Source organism: Schistocerca americana, chromosome 6 (assembly GCF_021461395.2).
Source record: "Schistocerca americana isolate TAMUIC-IGC-003095 chromosome 6, iqSchAmer2.1, whole genome shotgun sequence".
Taxonomy (NCBI): Eukaryota; Metazoa; Arthropoda; class Insecta; order Orthoptera; family Acrididae; genus Schistocerca; species Schistocerca americana.
Window position 1 is genome coordinate 607,485,629 of NC_060124.1, and position 27,259 is coordinate 607,512,887.

Here is a 27,259-nt window from a genome sequence, read left to right on the forward strand (position 1 = left end):
CAGAATTACAATGTCATCGGCGAACCTCTGAGTTTTTATTTCTTCTCCATGGATTTTAATACCTACCCCGAATTTTTCTTTTGTTTCCTTTACTGCTTCCTCAATATACAGATTGAATAACATCGGGGAGAGGCTACAACCCTGTCTCACTCCCTTCCCAACCACTGCTTCCCTTTCATGCCCCTCAACTCTTATAACTGCCATTTGGTTTCTATACAAATTGTAAATAGCCTTTCGCTCCCTATATTTTACCCCTGGCACCTTCAGAATTTGAAAGAGCGTGTTCCGGTCAACATTGTCTAAAGCTTTCTCTAAGTCTACGAATGCTAGAAACGTAGGTTTGCCTTTCCTTAATCTAGCTTCTAAGATAAGTCGTAGGGTCAGTATTGCCTCACGTGTTCCAATATTTCTACGGAATCCAAACTGATCTTCCCCTAGGTCAGCTTCTACTAGTTTTTCCATTCGTCTGTAAAGAATTCGCGTTAGTATTTTGCAGCCGTCCTGCACCTACTCAAATCCTATTCATATTTAAAACTGTGGCAGTGGAGGAAATCTACTCGGTGCTGTTTATGTGTGACATTTCTACTCTACTATACACCGTTAATTAGCAAATCAAATCAGTGGTTACCAAACTGGACTCGCGTTCGGGAGGACGACGGTTCAAACCTGCGTCCGGTCATCAAGGTTTAGATTTTCCGACATTTTCCTAAATCGCTCCAGGCGAATGCCGGGACTGTTCCTTTGAAAGGGCGCGGCACATTCTCTTACCCATTCTCGAAAAATCCGAGCCTGTGCTCTGTGTCTGATGAGCTCGCGTGGACGGGACGTCAAACCCGACATTCCTTCCTTCCTTCAAATCACGTTAAGACCAAGTATTTTCACAGCAAAAAACATTTCGGAATATTAGCAAATTGAAACTATCACAATTTTTCATTTTGAAGACATAGAAGTTGTTAAGATATTAAAGAAAATCAGTTCATGCGTAACTCCAACGTGATTCGTTAACGAACGTTAGTTGTGACCATACACATATGAAGTCACTTTGTTTACAGCTATTTTCGACTGACATTTACTTGACACACATTGGTTCGTTTGAGAATGGTCGTATCCGAAACCGGTCACTGACTAAATAAACATCTGCCTGCCTCTTTTTGCATCACAAACTCAGTTCACTTACAAAAGACCATCTTCCATTTCTAGGTACAAGGTGATGCACGGCCAATGAAGTACGCATAATCGCCCTCACGTTATGTAGCTAGTTTTAAAAATATACAATTTTTACTGACCATAAAACTCTCCAACCGAAGAATTAACCGTACGTCCGGGACTTCCTCCCTCTCTCTCTCTCTCTCTCTCTCTCTCTCTCTCTCTCTGACTCTCTGCCCCCCTCTCTCTCTCTCTCTGTCTCTGTGCAACTCTTCCTTACCGACGACTATGTGCATTTCGTTCCTACTATCTCTGTCCTTCTCCTACTCTCTCGTTTCTCTGTCCTTTAGCCTTGTTCATTGTTTCTGCAAACGAGATTTTGGTTGGCAATTGAAGTCGCTTACAAAGAAACGATAAATCTTCCAATTGTGAAGATGGCAGTATTTCGCACTGTTTTATTCTGTGGTTGAGTAGAATTACAAAGTTTTAGACGATTCAGACTCCGTAGTAGCATTCTAACCATAAGCCGATAAACTGTAAACACAGCTTCACTGTTTTGTGTAAAATCGACGATGAGGAAGAGGACATGTTATCTATACAATTTTTGTTTAGAATTAAATATGAGAAGACAGAATGTAATTGGGGGAAACAATTTGTCTAGTAGTTTACGTGCCCTGCTATAGTAATTAAAACTCACTCAGAGAAAGACAACGAAACGACATACTTTCGCAGGACAGCGCAGGATTTTCTTACTCGCAATTGATTTTATATACGAGGGTAAACCCAAAAGTAAGGTCTCCTATTTCTTTATAAGTACATAGACCTGTTTATTTCTACGATGGTTTACATCAGCTTACAGCTTGAACATTTAGCTATTTTTCGACATAATCACCATTTCTGTCGATGCATTTTTGTAGACACTGTGGCAGTTTTTGTATGCCCATGTCATACCAGCTCGCCACCATGCTGTTCAGAAAGCTATGAACCTCTTCTTTCACCTCGTCGTCGGAGCTGAATCGCTGGAACCACAAAAAAATGTTCAAATGTGTGTGAAATCTTATGAGTCTTAAACTGCTAAGGTCATCAGTCCCTAAGCTTACACACTACTTAGCCTAAATTGTCCTAAGGACAAACACACACACCCATGCCCGAAGGAGGACTCGAACCTCCGCCGGGACCAGCCGCACAGTGCACGACTGCAGCACATCAGACCGCTCGGCTAATCCCGCGCGGCTGGGACCACAATTAACGCTGACAGGTACTGTGAGACCCTGAAAAAATTCAAACGGCCAGTTCAGAACCGGAGAAGAGCAAAGAACTACACATTGTCCATGACAACGGTCGCCCACACATCACTCGGCAAACCGTTGCTCTCCTGCAACAGTTTCAGTGGAACATAATCACCCACCCACCCTATAGTCCTGACTTGGCCCCCAGTGACTATCACCTGTTCCCTAGGTTAAAAGAACATTCGGCCGGAAAGCGATTCAGCTCCGACGACGAGGTGAAAGAAGAGGCTCATAACTTTCTGAACAGCATGGCGGCGAGCTGGTATGACATGGCCATACAAAAACTGTCACAGCGTCTACAAAAATGCAGATTATGGCGAAAAATAGCTAAATGTTCAAGCTGTAAACTGATGTAAACCATTGTAGAAATAAACAGGTCTATGTACTTATTAAAAAATAGGAGACCTTACTTTTGGGATCACCTTCGTATATGTGTATCGAAATTTTGCATCAGCACCTCACTGAGTTTGAGCGAGATCGTGTAATTGGGCTACGAAAAAGTGGATGTATCTTGCGCGATATTGGAGGAAGACATGGCAGGACTGTAGCCAGTGTACACGGTTGCCGGCAGCGGCGGTCGCGTTAGTGTAGGGTCGCGAGAAGACAGCGCTCCGAACGGCCGCGTCGCACTACCGACGAGGAAGAGCACCGTGGTCGGCGTGCGGCTCTCGCGCGTCGCCCTGTGTCCAGCTGGCACCACACTGACACAGCCAGCTGTCACAAATCCGCTACTTCAAACACCAGACATTCCACTGACTCCAAACCACTGCCATCTGCGACTTCAGTGATGTGAAGCGAGAGCTCTTTGGAGGGCAGGATGGAGGTGTTCTGCTAAATGGTTCTGCCTCGGTGCCAGTGATGCCCACGTGTCGGGTAGAAGGAGGCCGAATGGCTGCAACAATCTTTCTACGTGCTAAACGTTCTAGGACAACCTTTATTTCCGTCCATCGTTGAGCGAATGTCATCACGAAAAAGTTTCGAAAAGGTTTGAAATTATGTATAAAGTTTGTTGTGCCCTCATTCTGAAATATTGCGTCAAAGTAGCCTGGGTACTTTACCGTCGTGCACCACACTCATTTCTCACCCCCATCCCAACCGCTTTGATTAGCTCCATACTGAACAATCATATACAATCGTTCGCTCGACGAAAGATCCGTACCCAAAGATTGGAAAGTTGCACAGGTCACACCAATATTGAAGAAAGGTAGTAGGAGTAATCCACTAAATTACAGGCCCATATCGTTAACGTCGATATGCAGCACGATTATCGAAAATATATTGTCTTCGAATATTATGAATTACCTCGAAGAAAAAGCGGTCTATTGACACACAGTCAACATGGGTTTAGAAAACATCGTTCCTGTGAAACACAACTAGCTCTTTATTCGCATGAAGCGTTGAGTGCTATTAACAAGGGATTTGAGATCGATTCCGTATTTCTGGATTTCCGGAAGGCTTTTGACACTGTACCACACAAGCGGCTTGTAGTGAGATTGCGTGCTTATGGAATATCGTCGCACTTATGTGACTGCATTTGTGATCTCCTGTCAGAGAGGTCACAGATCGTAGTGATTGACAAAATGTCATCGGGTACAACAGAAGTGATCTCAGGCGTTCCCCAAGGTAGCGTTATAGGCCCTTTGCTGTTCCTTATCTATATAAACGATTTTGGACACAATCTGAGCAGCCGTCTTCGGTTGTTTGCAAATGACGCTATCGTTTATTGACTAATAAAGTCATCAGAAGATCAAAACAAACTGCAAAACGATTTAGAAAAGATATCTGAATGGTGCGAAATTTGGCAGTTGACCCTAAATAACGAAAAGTGTGACGTCATCGACATGAGCGCTAAAAGGAACTCGTTAAACTTCCGTTACACGATAAATCAGTCTAATCTAAAAGCTGTAAATTCAGCTAAATGCCTAGGAATTACAAGTACGAGCAACTTAAATTGGAAAGAACACACAGAAAATGTTGTGGGGAAGGCTAACCAAAGACTGCTTTTTATTGGCAGAAAATATGACAGATCTACTAAGGAGACTGCCTACACTACGCTTCTCCGTCCTCTTTTAGAATACTGCTGCGCGGTGTGTGGTCCTTACCAGACAGGACTGACGAAGTATATCGAAAAAGTTCAAAGAAAGGCAGCACGTTTTGTATTATCGCGAAATATGGGAGAGAGTGTCATAGAAATGATACAGGATTTGGGCTGGAAATCATTAAAAGAAAGCCGTTTTTCGCTGCGACGGAATCTTCTCACGAAATTCCAATCACCAACTTTCTCCTCCGAATGCAAAAATATTTTGTTGACACCGAGCTACATTGGGAGGAACGATCGGCACGATAAAATAAGGGAAATCAGAGCTCGCTATACGAGATTGGAATTATAGAGAATTGTGAAGATGGTTCGATGAACCCTCTGCCAGGCACTTGAATGTGATTTGCGGAGTAGCCATGTAGATGTAGATGTAGATAGGTAGGTGAGACAGTGAGTTACACGTGTACCAAGTTTAGTGGAAATGAACCCAGTGTTTTAAAAGGACATTTCGAACATATTGTACGTACATAGATGCCTTTTGATAATATGTGTGGATACGCCGGTTCCAGCTTGTTGTGTAGTGTGCAGAGTGGCTGACAGAGCGCGTGCTGTGTTGCAGGGTCGCCGCCGCCGGCATGCAGCCCTGCTCGCGGTCCTGGGTTCGACCCCGGGTGCGGGCGCTTGCCGCGTTCCTCGCCGCCTGCCTGCTGCCTTTAGCCGCCGCCAAGCCAGGTACGTCTGCCTGTGTGTACACACACACGTACGGCCACGTCTGGACGTGTGCGCCCCACACTCACGGACTGCTCCGCCCTCATCCACTTGCAAACTTCTACGATTAAAGATGAACTCCCCGCGCCAGCTTCCTACAAATAGTGCGACCCACTTCTCCGACGAAATAGCCTTTGAAGGTACCAAAAGATTTTCGAGCGCTGTTAAGTGCGCACTGCTTCCAACACACTACCAGCTGTAGAAGTATGGAACCGGAATTTGGTTGCAAGAATTATACGTCTGTTTTCTGAAACTGATAAGCAATATTTTATTCAAAATAATTTCCATTGCTACTTACACGTTTCTCCCACCTCTCCAGCAGGTTCTTTTGAAGCGAACCAGTCAGGGAGCCATTAGCGTACATTTTCATACGAACTGAAGCATTGTTCAGCGAGAGCGTGTGCCAGTGATGCAAACAGATGATAATCGGACGGAGCCAAGTCTGGAGAATAAGCCGCATGCCCTGGAATTTCCCAACTGAACGCCTCGGTCGTTTCCCTGACCCGTTTCGCTGTGCGTGATGGGGCATTACCACGGAGTAATATGACTTAGTGTTGCCTGTTTCCATACTCCGGACTTTTTCACGTAATGCTCGATTTAAATCCATCATTTGATGTTGGTAGCGATCAGTGTTCACGGTTTCACCAGGTTTCAGCAGCTCATAATAGGTGAAACCCTTCTCCCTTAAAAAACAGAGCATTGTCAACTTTCCAAAGCGAATTGGTCTTTCAGTGGAGGCCGGCCGGGGTGGCAGAGCGGTTCTAGGCGCTTCAGTCTGGAACCGTGCGACCGCTACGGTCGCAGGTTCGAATCCTGCCTCGGGCATGGATGTGTGTGATGTCCTTAGGTTAGTTAGGTTTAAGTAGTTCTAAGTTCTAGGGGGCAGATGACCTCAGATGTTAAAGTCCCACAGTGCTCGGAGACATTTGAACTGTCTTGCAGTGGTTTACGACACTTAGGATTCTCAAAATATATCCATTTTTTACCACCTGCCACTATTCGATGGAGAAACGACTTTCTTTTTTATCTGGCGAACAGCATTTCACAAGTGGTCTTTCGATTTGCTTGCTGTCTTTCATATTGTTCACCATTTTCTCACTTTCTGTATATTTCCCATAGCTTTCAACCGAAGAGAAACGGCTTTATGCGTCACATTCAATTGTTCCGCGAATTTCTGTTGAGTTTAAGTATCGTCTTCATTCAATAAGGTCTCCAATTCCTTGTCTTCGAACTTTTTCGGTGGTTTCCCGCGTTCGTGGTTTCTCACGTAAAAAAAAACCACTTTTGAATTTTTTGAACCACTCGAAACAAGAGCGTGTACGCCGAAGCTTTGACAAGCATTCGATGCGATTCTGCAGCACTTTGCTTCAAAAAATAACAGATAACCAATGCTATCTGCAAATCGTAGTTCGTTGGCACAAAACTCGACACGTTTACGGGTTTGAAACAGATACTGATCTACGAGACTTGGGTTACTGTGTGTTGACATTCGTCGTCAGCCGTTGCAGGAAGCAGATGGCGCTGCAGGCGCTGTCTCACAGACCCTACACTGACCGTCTACAGGGAAAGTCCGGTTTCATACTTCTACAGCTGGTAAGAGATGTGCAGTGCAGGAGTGTTGTAATCGAGAAATAGCTGGGGCGATTCCAGCTAATAGCAACTTGCTTCTTTTTTTTACTTTTATTTGAATTGCATATAATTCCGAGGACTGGTCTGACACATGCATCCCCCACCCATTTGAACTCGCTTACTTTGTCAACGTCCACAGTTTTTACCGCCGATCCTCCCGTTCCTTCCATTACGGTACTCACGATTCGTCGATGCCTGTGGACGTCTTCTACCAACCCGTTCCTTCTTTTACTCATGTTCCGCTATAAATCTCATTGACCAACTCGGCAGTCTACCCATCCGATCTCGAGCATTCTTCTGCAGTTCGTACTTTCCACTCTCTTCTTGTCTCAACTGCTTGCCGGCGCACGTCTAACTTCCGTACCAGACGACACACGCCTTTATGAAACACTTCTTAACACTTTTATTTATGTTCGACGTCTAGAAATTCTACGTCTCCGGAAATTCTGTTTTCGCTAATGCCCGTCTACGTTTATAGTCTCTCTACTTCGTCCGTCATCAGTTATTTTAGTGCCCAAGTAGCGACACTCATCCACTGCTTTTCGTGTTTCATTCACTGATCTAATTGCCTCTGACGTAATTTGACTACGTTCCATTATCGTTGTTTTACGTTCATAAATATTCGTCTTATTAAGACTCTTCGAGAGGCTAACCATTCGACTGAATTTGTCTTCCAATTCCTTCGCTGTATTAGACAAAATTGCAACGTCATTGGCAAACCTCAGAGCTGTCACCTTTTGCCCCTGAACTTTACCTTCCTTTTCAAATTTTGCTATGGTTTCTTTTACTGCTAGCTCAATGTACAACTTAAATAGCATCGCGAATAAGCTATAACCATCTTCCACTCCCTTCTCAAGTGCAGTTCCTCTTTCATATTCTTCGGCTCTTACACTTACAGTATCGTTTTCGTACAAATTCGAAAGAACCTTGCGGTGCCCGTATTTTATCCTTTCTACCTCCAGAATTTGACAATAGTGTATTCCTCTCAACAATGTCAATAGTTTTCACCAAATCAACAAACTCTATAAAAGTAGGGTTGCGTTTGTTTCACAAGTATTTTAAGATAAATGCACAGCTGTCGGCACCTGCCTTTTTCATTAACTGATGCGTGAATTGTTCGCTTCCGGACTATTATCTATTGCAAGCGCTCCAAGTTTTTCTTTTTAAATCGTACAAGTATTTCCATTACTATTAAAAATTAACATTGAGCAATGTTCAAGATTATCTGTATGGGCTAGGAATCAGTATACGACTGGGAGAAGTTATTTAATAGTTTTTAGTCCGATTTTTCTCGAGCGTTCACGCTAAAAGATATTGACGGTGTTTCCATCAATTATGGAAAAAAAGTGTTGCCGGCATTGGGCTGGGAGTACATGGAGAAGTCGTGGGAAGAGTTGGTTTGGCATACACATACAGAGCCTGGGATATCGGTGGGGTGGAGGCTAGTCACTGTAGGTGTAGGTGGAGGGGCCGAGAAGGACACGGGCAGAGACGCAGCGCAGGGAGGGGAAGGGGGGGGGGGGGAGGAGACGGTGTCGCGAGTGCAGACTGAGTGACGTTTCGTTGGGAAAGAATCTGTGGTCTGTGGAGGTGCAAGGTCGACTGGAGGATTCGTTCTCATAGAAGCGACGAACTAGATGGGGTTGGTGAGCAGAGGAAGTACAGTACGGTGTAGAATATTAAACGCACTAAGTTTTTCTCGTTTATTCGTGATTTCATTTCCTCGAGTGAGGGAGGACGGCAACACTGTCGACATGAGGCAACATCGGCATTTTAATTCGTCAAGGGAATTTGTAACATTCGACGTTAAGAAAGAGATTAAAAAATACAAAATCCATTTATTAGATAGAGATAATGCTCAGAATGAAAACGGCTCTGCAATGCCGGAGGCCAATGATGTGCTCCTGACGAAGGTCGACGGCTGCGCAGTGAAAGAGCTTCGTGGGTGTCAGTTACTAGGAGCTTAACGCGGGACTTGAGCTACGGTTGTGTAATGAGGGCCTGTCATGGGGGTTGCATTTTATACTTTCCAGTGTAAACGTGTGGTCAACGGAGCCTTCTTGTAACGGATGGCATAAGAAGCGAGGGCCGGAAATCACGGACGTACTAGTATGCAGTACGGTTTTCTGGATCAGGAAGCGAGAATCGGTATGTGACACATGTGGAATACGTGGTGCGAATGTGCGGTCGCCAGTAGATATTACTTGTGGCGTTGACTTAGGAATGCGCGGGTTCGTTGGTGGCGGTGGGACGGAACCGAGGGGTGCTCCTGTGGAAGGTGAAAGACGACGCCAGGAGCTGACGTCACGTCCGCAGAAGGAAATGCCGAGGTTGCGACTGCCGCGCCTGCGTGACGTCACGACGCCCCTGCGCCCTCGCCCCTGAGGCGAGCGCACTGCGAGGGTACGTCACGTGCTCACGAGCACGGCGGTGGTACTCGTCATCTCGTTGACAGCTCCAACCGACTTGACAGCGTCTGGAAAACAGGTCGTAGAGTCATCGTCATTACAAGCAAGAGAAGGGTCGTGGGGCTTTAGTCGATTTAAGTCAGGTGATGCTGGGGCATCAGAGGGAAGTGAACGTAGTGGATAAGTTTTCTTGTTTGGGCAACAAAATGACTGACGCTAGTAAGTCTAAAGAGAATAGAAATGTAAACTAGCAATAGGAAGAAAATGTTTTCTTATTAAAAGAAATGTGTGAACGTCGCTGTGAGGCGTGTGTGCCTGCTTTTGCATAAAGTCCTTACTTGCTCTCCCTAAACTGGTTTCGGCGAGTGCTGACCTTCGGCGGCTTTCCTTCTTTCTGATAACACGAGAAACATGGAATTACTAGCTGAGTACCCGGTGTTATCGCTGCAAGTTTTCAGGCCACCTCCTCCTTCCCACCTCCTCCGCCCTGTCCACTTTCCCCCCTGTCTCCACCCGTGTCCCCCTCTGTCCTTCTGCTCCTGCCCCCTCTGTCCGTCTTCTCCTGCTCCCTCTGTCCACCTCCTGCAACCTCAGCCCCCTCCCCTCTGACTCCACCTGTCCCTATATCTTCTCCTCACTCCTTTTAATCTCTCCGTCTCTCTCCACGTCATCACCCCTATCACAGTAGCAGGTTGCTGGTTCTTACCACCACCCTCCCCCAGTATGTCTTTCCAGCTAGTAACATATGTCTCACGTTTGGGTGAAATCCATCCAGGGGTTTAAGGAAGAGCTTTCCACCTACGGCTTTGCACATGTCAGTGCATTTAATTTATATTTAACACATTTCACATACATTTGTGCATATATTTTACCGCTATCTGTAGAGAATTTCGTCCTCAGATTCCACATCACGCAGCTCAAACCCTATGACGTCATGTCTTCTGAACTGTGTGTTGTACAGTGACATACTGTTTGCAAAATGTGTCGCGACTTCAATTAGTAGTAAAGAAGTAACAAATTAAAACATCGTGCCTGATGCAGCAGGTTTACTGCACGAACAGCGAAAATGTAATAAGACATAAGCTTTTTTCTTTTCATCATTTTATGGCGGTTGTCAGAGATTAAAAGCTTTATAAAGACTTCAAATTACGAATAAAAATTGTTGCAGATCCCTGAGAGCTTTCATTCTCAATAGCGGAAAGTTAACGTCTCAGAAATCAGCTCCTCTCACGGGCAGGTAGTTCTCTCACCTCCACAGCGATTCGCTCAAGATAGTGATATGTGTATCAAGTTTAGTTCAAATCGGCGCTGTTGTTTAGAGGGAGATGTTGAACGTACATACACTAGCGAAATATCCCTGTTTACTTAAAAATCTCCGATTTAAAATTGGGGTACCAGCTGCCCCATTCCACCTTCCTCAGCACTTTTAAAATGTTTCCCAAAAGTTTTGGCAAGCGAAAATATTCGCGCTTTTTTTTTTAATGTGCGGCGTACCTCAAACTCCCTCATCCTCCCCTAACTGTACCTCACTCAGACCTTCTAATCGTTCGCAGTATGTCGCTCATACCCAGTTCCCCTTTCTCACTCACTCATTCAGCCCAACTCGTTGTCATTGACTCTCTGTGTCTCTCTGTCGTTGTCTTCTGTGCCACACCCATAGTCCCCTCCGTTCTGTCCTATTTCTGCAATCTCTTCTCACTTCCATTGCCTCCCTCTTACTCTCTCTTAATGCTTATTTCTCATTCCTTCCTTCCCGCTGCTACGGTCTCTTCTGTCACTATCTCTCTCTTCCTCGTTATCATTGCCATTTACTCTGTCTGTCTTTAGCACTTGCTCTCACCTCCTTCTACTTTTTGCTTCTTTTTATTCCTCCCTCCCGCGCCCTATCGTTGCCTCCTTCACTCTTTTCCTAGCACTGTTCTATCAACTATGTTCCACTGTCTCTCTCTTTCTTCCATACTGCCATTGTCTCCTTCGCTCTTTCTATGACACAACTAGTGTCTACTATCAACCAGTATTTTCCGTCTCTTTGCCACTGCCACTGTCTTCTGCTCCCTCAACATAAAAAAGTGCGAATATATTCTCGTGTCAAAATTTTTGGGAAAATTTTTAAATGTGCTAAGAAAGGAAAAAAATGAGGCAGCTGCTACTCTGATTTTCAGTCTTTTAAATAAACAGAAACCTATTCACATTTCTGTGCTCCACTAGGAGCATTCATCTGCTCGTTTCCTTCTTTTCCCTGCTGCAGCAGAGCCTGTAACTCAAATGAAAAGAAATGTATTGGTCAATAAAATTTAGATAGATAAGTTATGTGAAATTGAAATAACGCAAACCTAACTTTACACCTCAGTCCGGATTTTACTTGCAAAAATATTTTGCATCTACTTCAGTACTACAACATGGTGTTTCCAGATTATAACGGAGAGACTTAACAGCATATTTGACCGTGCTACATGACTTCATAAACTACGGTTTTACCTCACACTGGATTTTGCGTGCGTATTTTACGTATAGGTAACTGTGTTACGTGTATGGTTCTGTACGTCAGAACCAGATAAAGATATGAGGAAAATTTTCAAGTCTATTCAAGACTGGGATCTTAGAAAAGCATCGTAAAAGTTGCATAGCCGCTTCAGAATACAGGGCTGAGGTTTAGTAACCAAAAACCAAGTTTTTGGGGTGTTTCTCGATACCGAATAAGACTTTTTTGGAAACAAGTAGATTGTTCCTTCTGGATAAATGCTTAGAGAACGTACTTTTAAAATGTAAGCAGTTTACTGCGATTTATTATTTATACTTCGCCCCGTGCCGGATTTTACGTGTAGAACTAGGGTAGCTTTGAACCTCTTGTCTCTTGGGAAAAAAAAAGTTTTTGTTTGGTTTTTCTGGGAACTGTCCATGAACTAACGGCGCCCCCTTTAAGCCCGTCAAGCCCACCACAGACCACATCAACTGCAAAAGCAACCAATCGATATGCTCCTTTTGTTTCAGCAGAGAAAGTGTGCAACATTCATACATTGTCCCTGTGCTGCTGGATAGCGACACTAAGACGATCCTTCTATTGGGTATACAAATGGTCCCTGGGGCAAAGGTTATCCAAAACAGTTGCTGCTACCGTTTTATCACCAATAGAACTCGAGCTATAACACCGGAAAATGCCTTTTTATGCGCGTCGTTTTGGAACACTTAGCGCCAGTGAGAACAGCCATCAGCAGTAGGAAGGGGGAGCTTGTTGGACCTTGAGATAAGTTGTATGTAAAAAAAAAAAAAAAAAAAAAAAAACGCAAATATGTCCGTATCCCAAAGTTTTTGGAAAATTTTTAAAGATACTGAGGAAAGTGAAATGGGCAGCTGGTATCCCGTTTTTCAGTCAGAGTCTTTTAAGGAAACAGGAACATATTCGCACTTTTTTATGCTCCAATAGTAGCAGTTTTCCGCTGGTATGTAAATGACCAAGTGGAAAGCGTCGGAAGCTCCATTAGGCTTTTCTCGGATGATGCTGTTGTATAAAGAGAAGCCACAACGCTGGAAATTTAATGCAAAATCCAGGAAGATCTGTAGAAGATCGACGCTTCAAACAGGGTTTGGAAGTTCACCATCGTCATAAACGAAAGTAACACTTTGCTCATAAATAGGCAGAAATACTCATTGTTTCACGATCACACGATTGCATAACAGTCAGTGGCTTAAGTTGCGGCCATAAAATATCTAGGATTATTGGTATGGAGCGATTTAAAATAGAAGGACGACATTAAACTTATCACAGTTAAGGCAGATGCAAGACCGACATTAATTGGAAGAAAGGAAATGTAGTCTACCGACAGATAAGGTAACTTACGAAACCCTGAATCGAGCAATAATTCTTGAATATTGTTAGTCTCGGATCTGCACCAAATAGGACTGATGGAGGAAGTACAGAAGATCCAAAGAAGAACAGCGCTTTTCTTTACGGATTCGTTTAGTAAGCGCGAAAACGTCACGGAGGAGCTCGTGCAAATCCAGCGACAGACGCCGCGAGAGAGGCGCTCTGCACGAGGGCACAGGTTCGTGGACGACTGAACTAATGTGTTGCTTCCTTCTACACATATCTCGCAGAGAGGCCTTGAAAGATTCCAGCTCACACGGAGGCTTGCCAAGAAGTTTTCCTTCCGCGAACCATTTGCAAGTGGAATGGGAAAACGGGGAGTATAAATGTGGAGATAGAAGGGAGACAGGGTAAAGGCATTGTGTGGAGTTGTACGGTGAAGATGGTGAAACAAGTCCGTTGAGATGTGGGTGGAAAAGATAAGGCGGCTAGAAAGGACGAAGAGTGAAGAAGTATTAACGAGAGTTTGTGAAGAAAGACGAATATTAGTAGGAATTTTAAAGAAGGAACGAAGATTAGAGCTAGACCTGCTGTCGACGCTGAGGCCATTAGAGACAGTGGGGAGACTCGGATTAGTCGAGGAAGGGAAAGACTGTGTCCTTTCAGAGACAATTGCCAGGTCCAGTTTAGGGAAATCACGGAAGAGCTATATCTGGATAGCTGGACAGGGATTTGAAGCGTCGTCCTCCCGAACGCGAGTCTGTGTCTGTTTCACCGCTGACGTATTCCTCAGCCTCGCTCCTTAGATTTTAGAGGCATAAGGAAACTGGATGGGAGGCTAAGAAGACAATCATTACGGATGGATATTTTAGAAGGTACACTGGAAGGAAGAAGAAGCCACAGTTCGAAAAGCTTGAAGTTCTAGTTCACATATCTCTTCTTGTACTTCGTAACTCAGGGCTAAGGTGTGTGAACCAAATGTTTGGTGCAAATATTTTACGTCTAGGTGTGAACCATTCTGCACCATACATACTATGACAAACATAGATATTGTAGGTATGTAATTTATTGATACTAATTTTGCCCCCTGACACAGACCGAAGGAATGGTCGTAATTTTCCAGTTGCTGATACTAGGAGTGATATTATTATTAATATATCAGTATTAAAATACACTGAAGAGCCAAAGAAACTGGTACACTTGCCTAGTACCGTTTAGGGCCCCAGAGAGCACGCAGAAGTGCCGCAACACTACATGGTATGGACTCGAATAATATCTGGGGTAGTGCTGGAGGGAACTAACACCATGAATCCTGCAGTGGTGTCTATAAATTCGTAATTGTGTGAGGGTTGGAGATCTCTTATGAACAGCACGTTGCAAGGCGTCCCAGATATGCTCAATAATGTTCATGTCTGCGGAGTTTGTTGTCCAGCGGAAGTGTCTGAACCGATAAAAGTGTTCCTGAAGCCAGTCTGGATGTGTGGGGTGTCGCATTGTCCTGCTGGAACTGCGGAATTCCGTAGAAATGCACAATAGACGTGAATGGATGCAGGTGATCAGACAGGATGCTTACGTACGTGTCACCTGCCAGAGTCGTTTCTAGACGTATCAGGGGTTCCATATCACTTCAACTGCACACGCCCCACACCATTAAAGAGCCTCCACCAGCTTGAACAGTCCCCTGCCGACATGCAGGGTCCATGGATTCATGAGGTTGTCGCCATAGCCGTACACGTTCATCCGCTAGATACAACTTGAAACGAGACTCATTCGACCAGGCAACACGTTTCCAGTCATCAACAGACCAATGTCGGTGTTGACGGGCCCAGGCGAGGCGTAAAGCTCTGTGTCGTGCAGTCATCAAGGCCATATCGATGATATTCTTTGAATGGATCGCACGCTGACACTTGTTGATGGCCTAGCATTGAAATCTGCAGCAATTTGCGGAAAGCTTGCATTTCTGTCATGTCGAACGATTCTCTTCAATCTTCGTTGGTCCCGTACTTGCAGCATCGCTTTCCGACCGCAGCGATGTGGGAGATTTTATGTTTTACCAGATTCCTTATATTCACGGTACACTCGTGAAATGGTCGCACTGGAAAATCTCCATCGCTACCTCGGAGATGCTGTGTCCCATCGCTTGTGCTCCGACTGGAACACCACGTTCAAACTCACTTAAATCTTGATAACCTGCCATTGTAGGAACAGTAACCGATCTAACAACTGCGCCAGACACTTTTCGTCTTATATAGGCGTTGCCGACCGCCCGTTTAGGTTTCTCTGTGATTGAATATGGATGGCTATACCCGTTTCTTTGGCGCTGCAGTGTAATCTCGAGGAAAGGATTGCGTTACTGAGAATATGGTACAGTAATATATTTATACACAGGTTTGGAAAAGGATAGAAGGGAAAACAGGACGGAATGAAATAAAAGACGTTTCGATGAAGTGGGAGACGGACGTTTTAATACACGCAGAGTGAATATTGAATTCTGTATGGTAAGAGTTGTCATTTTAACAATAACCGTACCAAAACGCAACTGTCCGAGGTGTACTGTGTATTGGGGAAATTTACAGTTTGGGTTTCTGGATTCCACTTTAATATTAGTCGATCAGCCCTGAGAATGTTCTGCAGGCGCACCGTCAGCCCGGTGAGGACAGACGAGGCGTAGACATATTTAGGTGGAAATGTTTTTTATTCCAGTCTTTAATCACAATATCAATTCTTTTGACGAAGATCGATTCCAGTCAGTAATGACCATCCTCAGATCTACAATATAAAAATATATACACCTAGTGAGCAGTGTGTTTTTTAACACAATACAGCATTGCGTATATTTAGGTGGCGTCAAAGTGCAATACTTTTGATTTGCACAGAGGGAGCGGAAGTTTATTTTTTGAGCGTAGTACAGCCGGATTTGTTTGCAAGGAGTCAGTCGTGGTGAAGCCGAGAGATGATACGTTAGAACCGTAAGTTATTCAGTACGGAGTCAGGGGAGAGCCAAGTGGCGACCGTGCGGTGTGAGGAACAGCGGCCGCTGTGCGACGCCTGTCGTCTGCACACAGGGGGTCGCGGTGGCCGTGGACCACAGTGGGTGTCGGCAGCTCGCGGCCGACAGGGACAAGCGGCCTCCGTCGGAGCGGCCGTCTTGTGGTGGACTCGCACTTGCCGGGACGTCTCCGCCGCCTAACAGTCACGTTTTTCAACGTCGGCGGGCAGGGGAATTTCTGACATTCGTACTATACGGTACGTCAACGTCGTGACGTTACAGCTGGTTCATGAAATACTCACCAGAGGCGCTGTTTAGTAGTTCGTGGTAGATCGTCATAAAATGCCGAAATTTAGCGTACAGCAGTTTGCAATGATAGCGGTTGCACTCGATGACGAAGAACAGACAGCAAAACATATCTGGGTTACAAAAATGTTAAAAAATCGAGACTGTGAAAGAGAGTTCCACACTCTCTACAAGGAGCTGGCGGAGGAGGAGTGATCGTTCTGTGAATATTTCGTAATGTCTAAACAACAGTTTTATTAACTGTTAAACAAGATACGCATGAAAATTACGAAGAGCAATTCAAGATTTAGGCGCCCAACATCACCTCGCCACAAGCTGAGGGTTAGCGTACGGTATGCCTAGATGGGCCGTTTTAGTGTACTTGAACTGTTTAGGCCGCGCGGGTTAGCCGCGCTGTGTGAGGCGCCTTGTCACGGTTCGTGCAGCTCTCCCCTGTCTGAGGTTGGAGCATGGGTGTGACTGTTGTCCTTAGCATACGTTAGTTTAAGTTAGATTAAGTAGTGTGTAAGCGTAGGGCCCGATGACATCAGCTGTTTGGATGCCATAGGAATTTACCACAAATTAAAAGAAAAAAGAACTATGTTTATTCGCTGTTCGTCGTTGATACGAATCTTATTTTAAACTTCTGCATGCCGCATCAGTTTTATCCCGGTTTTTCTTTTCGCTATTCCCCTGAAAAACTGTCTGTAAAGCACACCGAACAAAACATGTATCATTTATTTTGCGATTATTCCTCCAGTGTATAAAATGAAATACTTCAGCCTAGTATTATCTTTCAGTACATATAAACACCTTTTCGCAACAGCAGTCAGTGGGGAATACTTTGGTATTATTGTCATTTTTTTCTGTTTTCCGTCTTTCAAAAGGTTCAAATGGCTCTGAGCACTGTGGGACATAACATCTGAGGTCATCAGTCCCCTAGAACTTAGAACTACTTAAACCTAACAAACCTAAGGACATCACACACATCCATGCCCGAGGCAGGATTCGAACCTGCGACCGTAGCAGTGTCGCGGTTCCGGACTGAAGCGCCTAGAACCGCTTGGCCAGCGCGGCCGGTTTTTCCGTCTTTCCTTAGTTGCTTTAAATTCGTGGTGGTATGTATCGTCTGTGCAACCAATTGAAGGCAGTTTGTTTATTACCATATACGTTTCACATCTTTTATTTGGGAAGCATCATCAGTGGTCTGTAATACATGTTTCCTTTTATCTGGGGTTCTTTCACCCACATTTGTAAATCCTGCCTGCGAAAACAGTGGATCTGTAGGAGATATCTGCAAGAACCATTGACAGAACTGCAATCTGCCTCGGTGGTCTTCTGGCCTCAGTGCCTGGACGCGCTGAAGATGACATGGGTGCAGTAATTCTTCATGTATTACAGCCCAGACATGAGGATGACTGCTGACAATCGCCGCTATTGGGTCCAGGTCTTGTATCACGTACTCCCCCATCTGAAGTGTGCAGACTGACCGAGGCCGTCCACTGCTCGCGCCGTGGGCTGCTAGGCGACTTGTGTCCCCGAGGCGCCGAGAAAGTCGACCGAACAGCTTACCGCACGATACTTCTGCTACGTGGATATTTTTCCGCGTAGAGGGCACGGTCTCACAGGCACCTTCCATTTGCTGACCTGTAGCTGTAAATAAGGAGAAGAGAATGTAGTGAACCACTCGTGTGAAAGACAGTACAAACATCACAGTAACAGTGAATATAACAATTAATCCATTTTTGTAAATAGAGTCGTCACTACGATGCACGGTAAGACACTAACAAGCCTGAAGCTGCAGTACCTACAACTCAGCTGCTTATGGACTACCCAGTGCCCGGACTGACGTGTACGATTGGAGTATGTCGATACAGAGAGAGGAATCACAGAGGCCACGGTGCCCGTACAGTATTTATTTCCTCGATGTTGACCTTGGTTGACACAGAGGAGAACGCATTCACAATCAAACCTCTTTAGCACTATGGGCATTTGTACAGGTCTCGAAAGCCATATGTTCCCGCACCCGTATTTATTGGTCTTTTTTCCTTGTTTTTATGGTTATTACCACCTTTCAAAGTATTCGACACTTTCTTCAACACCCTGCATAAACCAGTTAATTCAATAGATCCCTTCTTAAGGAATTATGTTTGTTTTCGAACTACGTCCTAACTGAGTCAAGGAGGTTACGTATTTTTAGGTAGGACCCTTCGATATGTAACGAAGTTCTATATGCAATAAACAACAACTGTAATCTTCCTCACACTCATCACAAAGTTTTCGAAATACTACGTCAGAGGGGGCATTGATTCTCATGTTGTTAATTGATGTACTCATTTACTGTAGTGAGCAGCGAAGACGACGACTAGGGTTTTTTCAACCTAGTGCTGTTGCTGAATAACATACATCACGGAAACTACTTGAGGAAACGCCTTTTTTAAATATGTCTCGAATCCACGGTATCGTGCAACCATTGCCATCGGTAGCAACAGGCACGATGTTATTGTAAGAAAAATCTGTTTTCTTTAAAGCAGTGTCCCAGCAAGTTAAATATAGGTTTTCCCTCGGTGTCAGTTTCGAAATGTTTTGCGAATAAATAGTTCTTGACAAACTTTTATGAAACGAACTTCGGTAAGGAGTACATTACTTGGCCGATTCATCGAGCTGTAAGGAAAACTCGTTGACCTTCTGGACATTAGAGAACTGTCGACACACTTGGACGATTTGATCGATTCGTTTCTGTACTGCATTGTCGCTTAATAGCATTTTCTTTAAAATGTCTGATGGTGTCTTGTTTAGCACGGTGCTCAAAACCTCACTCACAACTGGCAGTATCAATGCTTCTCTAAGTGTGACCGAGCGATGTGTCGCAGTGGTCAGCGCACTGGACTCGCATTCAACGGTTCAGACGGGCGTCCTGCCGTCGTGATGTCGGTTTTCCATGGTTTCCCTAAATCGCTCGAGGCAAATGCCGGGGTGGTTCCTTTGATAGGGCACGGCCTGCTTCCTTCCCCACCCTTCTCTAATTCGATGGGACCGATGACCTCGCTCTTTCGCCCCCGCCACCAACTCAAACAACCAACCAGTCCGATAGTGTGCAGTTTTCCTGATTTAGCAGTAAGTCAGGAAACGTAAAAGGCACGTAAGCTGTCTTCGTCTTGTTTTGATACCACTCAAAGCATGGCCGCTACTGTTGGATGTCTCGAATGCAAATTATGTATTATTAATAATTGTGCAGTACACACAGAGTGGAAGTACAAGACGGTGTAATCTGAAATGTTACCAACAAATGTTTGACTAGTACATCACGCGAGGACATAAGCAACGTAAGTTTCGCCAAATTTCGCGTAATTCGACTTAAATACCACGCTCCATATCTTTCCCGAAAGTGCATGTTTTAAGTCAAAATAATTTTGTGGTTATTTTAGAGCGCCCAAAAATGAGTAAGCACAAGACAGACGGGGGGTGGAAAACTTGTGACGCATTGTCCGTGGCCTTTAAAGGCAAGCGTATGTACTCAACTGCGCGTTACCTGAAGTCGAGAGTCACTCTCTAAAACAGAAAACAGCAGTATGTCAGGGCCAGCAACTTAAAAGCGAAGGTCGTACACGCCGATACCAGTGGTTACATCAGTGCGGGATGCCAAGCTACAGTTAGAACTTTTAGATTTGCAGTGTGGCAGGCAGTTCCGTGGTACGTTTCATAATAAAATAAGTCTTGTAGGAGCGTACAAAAATTTTTTATTGGACGTACAGTTTAACGACCTGACAGACTGCTACGATTATGTCAGTATACGCAGAGCAGAGGAAGCTCAGCGACAAACTTCAGAGCGTATCTTCGAGTTAGTAGTGCCCAGAAAGCGGCACCAGACGCTGATGCTTTGGTTGAAAGCGAAGTAAGGAGTAGTCATTGACTCCCAGTATTTCTACGTTTAACGTGTGCATAAAATAGTCACGGAATACGAGTCGACCTCATTTTAAGTGTCGTTCGAAAACAACACTCATCGTAAGGCTGCATCAGTCATACGAAGTATTATGTTTCATACGTACTTGCCCCTTTTTCTTCGCCTCATGAATTAATCACAAGCAACCGATTGACGTGGCTGGATTGCGGCTGCGCACTTAGGGATGGCGGTTGTCGCTCAAACAACCGGTTTTCAGTTACATCGGCTCTTCCGACCCCTTTGTAAGGGGACTGTTATAACCGCTCAGCCGGCCGCGGTGGCCGAGCGGTTCTACGCGCTTCAGTCCGGAACCACGCGGCTGCTACGGTCGACAGGTTCGAATCCTGCCTCGGGCATGGATGTGTGTCGTGTCCTTAGGTTAGGATTAAGTAGTTCTAAGTCTAGGGGTCTAATGACCTCAGATGTTAACTACCATAGTACTTACAAGGGAAACTCCCCATCGCACCCCCCTCAGATTTGGTTATAAGTTGGCACAGTGGATAGGCCTTGAAAAACTGAACACAGATCAATCGAGAAAACAGGAAGACGTTGTGTGGAACTATGAAAAAAAATTAGTAAAATGTTGTGACGTAACAAGACTGTTACGTCACACTGAAGTAGCCGAAAGAAAGGCACGCCTACACACACGCCGACTGGCGTCAAGTCTGGAACAAGATACGTTATGACTGCTATCAAGAAAATACGTAGCTTTGGAATATACTTAACTTTATTTACTCCTGGTGATACATCTCTCTTGACTATACAAATGAGACTCGTAAGATACATGCACTATTACAATTGGCGCCTTGCCAGGTCGTAGCCATGGACTTAGCAGAAGGCTATTCTAACTGACTCTCGGCAAATGAGAGGAAGGCTTCGTCCGTATTGTCGCTAGCAATGTCGTCCGTACAACTGGGACGAGTGCTCTATCGTATATCGAGACCTGCCTTGTGGTGGCGCTAGGTCTGCGATCACACAGTGGCGACACGCGGGTCCGACATGTACTAAATGGACCGCGGCCGATTTAAGCTACCACCTAGCAAGTGTGGTGTCTGGCGGTGACACCACATAAAATATACAAACTGAGTAGTCCATGCGAAGATAAGCAACATCTAGGACTGTGGGAGTCTAGGAGCGCCGTGGTCCTGTGGTTAGCGAGAGCAGCTACGGAGCGAGAGATCCTAGGTTCAAGTCTTCCCTCGAGTGAAAAGTTTAATTTTTTATTTTCAGTTTATGTGACAAACTCTTATGTTTTCATCACTTTTTTCCGAGTGGCTATCACATCCACAAGAAAACCTAAATCGGGCAAGGTAGAAGAATCTTTTTACCCATGTACAAGTTAGGTGGGTCGACAACATATTCCTGTCATGTGACGCACATGACGTCACCAGTGTCGTATAGAATATATCAGACGTGTTTTCCTGTGGAGGAATCGGTTGACCTATGACCTTGCGATCAAATGTTTTCGGTCCCCATTGGAGAGGCACGTCCTTTTGTCTACTAATCGCACGGTTTTGCGGTGCGGTCGCAAAACACAGACACTAAAGTTATTGCAGTGAACAGAGGCGTCAATGAACGGACGGACAGATCATAACTTTGCGAAAATAAAGAAAGTAAACTTTTGAGTCGAGGGAAGACTTGAACCAAGGACCTCTCATTCCGCAGCTACGCACGCTAACCACGGGACCACGGCACTCCTGGGCTTATATTATCCATTATGTAGCCTATATTGCACATAGACTACTCAGTTTGTATATTTTACTAATTTTTTTCATAGTTCCACAAAACTTCTTCCTGTTTTCTCGATTGATCTGTGTTCACTTTTTCAAGGCCTATCCACTGTGCCAACTTATAACTAAATCTGAGGGGGGTGCGATGGGGAGGTTCCCTTGTTAGAGTCATTTGAACCATTTGAACAACCGCTCAAATAACCAGTTTCTGAAATAACTGACTTTCAGAGTTTTATTGCTATTATTTCCTGTACCAAAAGTAGAAATCGAACAAAGAATGAGAAATTTCGACTCCGAGACACGTAAAATCAAAATGTTATATTAAACAGGCAATTAAAACAGAAGTCAATCCGTCCACAGTTGACTGCTTTTCTCGAAAAGCGACAAGTGGTTGAGTACTACAAACAAATCATCAGTATTCTCCCATTGATTCTAATTCTTGGAAACTCTCCTCAAAAGTCATGTTGTAATCGGGGATCATAGCACTAATTGGGCGTTACGAATAGTAAGTGCTAAAGGGTGATAACTGAGGTCGGAGAACCCAATTTTTCTTGTTAATTTGTACATTTTAAAGAGTACAACCAGATAAAGGCATATTATGTAGACATAGGGACATATCAACTACCTTCTATTTTTACTGTTAACTATGAACGGCCGGCCGAGGTGGCCGAGCGGTTCTAGGCGCTACAGTGTGGAACCGCGCGACCGCTACGGTCGCAGGTTCGAATCCTGCCTCGGGCATGGCTGTGTGTGATGTCCTTAGGTTAGTTAGGTTTAAGTAGTTCTAAGTTCTAGGGGACTTATGACCACAGAAGTTAAGTCCCATAGTGTTCAGAGCCATTTGAACCATTTTTTTGAACTATGAACGAATTGCTAAGTGTCACGTTTTCTGCTTATACGATGTCGCAGGCAGGTTTCTAGTGCCTCCTACCGCGAACGGGGCTAGTGCTTCGTTGACACTGTATTCGGGAACGGCGCCATTCTGTAATACAACTAAAGCTCGCCGACAACAGCCAGAAACTGCGGTATACACCAGATGGGGCAAGTCTCGCTTTCTCCATGTACAGCCGCCCATCCAATAGATTTATTTAAAAACGAAAAATTATAGCATGTCTGCCACGGATAATTGATATTTCCTTTTTTTTACCCGTCCGTTAGTAAAAAAACGAAACTGGTTATTCAGCACTAAAATAACGATGTCGGTTTTAACCAGTCGGGCTTTTCCCGTCCGTACACCACGCAGGCGCCGCTGCTGCGGTGAGGCGCCCATTCCTCCCACGTCAGGCTCTCCATCTCTCTCTCTCTCTCTCTCTCTCCCTCCCTGCACCGTTTCGTTTCCGTAGACACCCGATTCGGCGCTCACCTCTGACTTTCTCCCTACGCCGCGCCACTGAGAACCTGCCAGCTTTTGTCTCGCTCTCACTTGCTCCATCTCGGCGTGCTTTCCGCAACGTTCCCGCTTCCGCGCCGTCAGACCACAGAACGGAGACTACACACAAAGGAAAGCACAGATTTGTATCGAGTCAAGCGCTGCGCTCGGCGTCATACTGAAACCGAGTAATCGCGATACGACAGGTGCGTACTACTATATACGGGCTGTTCAAAAAGTCTCTCCGCAGCGCCGTATGATTGTTAGTCGCGCCTGCCTGGGTTACTTCCTTTCAAGTGGACTCTTCCAACGTTTCCACTGTTTCGTTTATCTCAGTAAAAATGAATATTCAATAAATTAATAACTTCTATTTCACTGAGTTTCATTTCGGTATATTCACTGCAGCATAAGGCACGCGCGGCTAGCAATTATACGGCACTACGGAGAGACTTTTTGAACACCCCGTACTACGCCTCCTAATGGACGTTCCTACGAAACGGAACTAATCTAACGGAGTACATGAAAACTTTTGCGAAAGCGAGCGTCAGTGAAACAAGATCTCGTAAATCTTTAGTTAAAAACTTACAAGCTTTCAAATTCATTACCTTTCTCATGTGCAAACTGTCAGCTGCCACTGCTTTTCCTTCAGAGGACAATGAAGATACTGTGTTTTGTAAATATTCGTTTTTTTGCTTCAAGCGTTTTTATTTCACTTCTTAATTTTTCTTTTCTAGGAGCTTGAACTAATAAATCAACTTCACTTTCCAACAGAAACTGCTATTACGACGCACTCTAGCATTTGTATCAGTACTGGAATATTCATTTCTGTTTTCAGCCTGAAAGTAACACCTAGGCCTTACACTAAATGATGACAGTAGACTGCATTAAAATTTGGTTTATACAGATGTTTTGAATTAGGCCCAGACCTATAAGTTCACTCTAACATATTATGTAATATCATTCGTTTAATAAACGGTGATAGGTAAGTGTCGTAAAGAAGGTTTTGGCAAGCTTTGTCTTAAATATGAGATGTGTTTCATCTTTTCCATTACGTAACTGGTGATGTAGAATTTCTTCTGCTTTGGCATTTTCTTCCAGTGGTAATTACAATGCCAAATTGCGTTCGCTGATTTGAGAAAACGCGTTCGTAAAGATAAGATGGCGGCGCTTAATTCTGTCACTGATACGAACTTCCAAAAATACATCAGTAGTGGAACAAAGCAGACATCACCTCCCCTCTGCATTTTGCCATATTTATTCAAGATTGTGGCTCCAAGATGGCGCCAATAGATGTGGCAATGTCGCTCTGACTCATGGTGGGAAGTTTAAATTGTGGCGGGAAAATAGGTCTATTTGCAAATGAATTAACTCAATTTATTTTTTGCCATAAACGTTTCGTCTCGATTTATTATGAGGCACCATTAGTAGCCTGAAGCGTATACATATTTACGTACTGATTCTGCCATTTATTCAGCTGCACTTGGATGTAATCTCAAATTCATGAGTATAGTGTTGCTATACTTTATTCATCGTATGTTTAACATGGGTGTCAGCATTACTTTTGCTGTATGTTTAACACGAATGTTAACTTTACTCTATGTAAGTAAAGTAAAGCTTCATCAATCCGAAGACTTCGACACCACAGTGTCTCTTCCGACATTTGAATTGACTTATTCAGGCTGTTATGGAGCGAACTACTGTCTAATATATTCAGAACCATGGCGTAACTCAACATTTCACATCAATAATCATTGTCAAGGGGGAAAGAAGTAATAACTGAAAGACAAAAATCCTAGGACTGACTATGATTGAATCCGAGACTTTTAGATTTGTATTTTACTACTGCACTCTCTCAATTATCTTATAAAAGGAAAAGAAGATGTGGTCAGAGCAGCAGCACCACGTTTACGTGTGAAAAAGAGACGGGGAGAACAAAAGCGTACGCCGCAGTAACGCAGTAAGCAAGCTCTTGAGACACAAAGCTGCGAGTCTGCCGCAAGGCTACTTCTGGACGGCAACTCGTACTTGAGTTGGTGGCACTGCGTCTCGAATCCGGTGCTTGCAGGACAGTACTTCCCCAGCATTTTCAATTCTACCAGAAATGGGGGTGTTCTCAGACTGAGCGTTGCTGAAGACTGCCACTGCGGACGTGAGTCAGAGGCAAGCCACAAGTGAATTTCGCACTATGCCGCCATGCAGTGTACAGCCTGACAAGTTACAGCGTGCCACATAGTGCGTAAATGGCTTAATCTACTCACGAACTGTGACCCAGTGAGTGTTTATATTCGCATAGCGGCAGTGTGTTCTCACTAAGTATGGAGTTTAATGGCTAAGAAACTGAACACCTTATAGCTTTTTGTAGAATAAAGTACGTTTAAATGGTTCAAATGGCTCCGAGCACTACGAGACTTAACATCTGAGGTCATCAGTCCCCTAGAACTTAGAACTACTTAAACCTGATCAACCTAAGGACATCACACACATCCATGCCCGAGGCAGGATTCGAACCTGCGGCCGTAGCGGTCGCGCGGTTCCGGACTGAAGCGCCTAGAACCGCTCGGCCACAGCGGCCGGCAATAAAGTAGGAATTGTGGGATCCCGAGGACAATAAATATAACATAGAAACAAAACTGAACGATGAGTGACAGTGGGTCGCTAGTGATGTCGCATGGGAGACCGATGAAGCGGAGAACACTGTGCATGCTTCAATGACAATAGCTGACATACCTTCGATGACAATAGCTGACATACACAAATCATAAAAAATTTTGCATCATCCGGTTCCCAGAACTTCTGAAGATAGAAGTTGACCTTGGATATTGTATCGCAGATACAGTCTCTTTGACTGTTCAGTGATGTCACTAAAGCTGCCCAAAGATGTAAACAACCATGCATGAGCAGCGCCTATTAGACGGAGGGGGTCCGACAGCCGATCAGTCCCAGTCTTTCCACCAGGAAGGAGCTCCACGGCTCGTGTTGTCTGTAGTTCAACCATGCCTAGATGGTCAATACAGTGGTTCGATGGCGACGGCATTGTTACTTTTTGCCAGGAAGGGCTCTCAACAAGGGAAGTGTCCAGGTGTCTCGGAATGAACCAAAGCGATGTTGTTCGGACATGGAGGAGAAACAGAGAGAAGGGAACTGTTGTCGATGATGCCTCGCTCAGGCCACCCAAAGGCTACTACTGCAGTGGGTGACCGCTACCTACGGATTATGGCTCGGAGGAACCCTGACAGCAACGCCACCATGTTGAATAATGCTTTCCGCGCAGCCACAGGACGTCGTGTTGCGACTCAAACTGTGCGCGATAGGCTGCATGATGCGCACTCCCGACGTCCATGACGAGATCCATCTTTGGAAACATGACACCGTGCAGCGCTGTACAGATGGGCCCAACAACATGCGAATGGACTGCTCAGGACTGGCATCACGTTCTCTTCACCGATGAGTGTCGCATATGCCCTCAACCAGACAATCGTCGGAGGCGTGTTTGGAGGCAACCCTGTCAGACTGAACGCCGTAGACACACTTTCCAGCGAGTGCAGCAAGGTGGAGGTTCCCTGCTGTATTGGGGTGGCATTATGTGGGGCCGATGTACGCCGCTGGTAGTCATGGAAGGCGCCGTAACTGCTGAACGATACGTGAATGCCATCCTCCGACCGATAGTGCATCCATACTGGCAACATGTTGGCGAGGCATTCAGCGTACAGGCCGACATCGTCTGTTGACTGACAGAGACTGCCGCCAATCGAAGAGGGTCGCAGTGTGTAATAGGCAGACATCTATCCAGACCATCACACAGGAATTCCAAACTGCATCAGGATCCACTGCAAGCACTGTGACAGTTAGGCGGGAGGTGA

General features: G+C 44.9%; 1 protein-coding gene across 2 annotated transcripts in view; it reads left to right on the forward strand.

The window, feature by feature from the left end:
- LOC124619243 (cadherin-99C) overlaps window positions 1-27,259 on the forward strand; it is a 627,922-nt gene that overhangs the window by 278,954 nt on the left and 321,709 nt on the right. For both annotated transcript variants that reach the window (XM_047145486.1, XM_047145488.1), the window contains exon 2: window positions 5,093-5,205. In XM_047145486.1, the coding sequence (XP_047001442.1) occupies window positions 5,109-5,205 (97 nt within the window). In that variant the 5' untranslated portion in view covers window positions 5,093-5,108. The remainder of the gene's footprint in view (window positions 1-5,092; window positions 5,206-27,259) is intronic.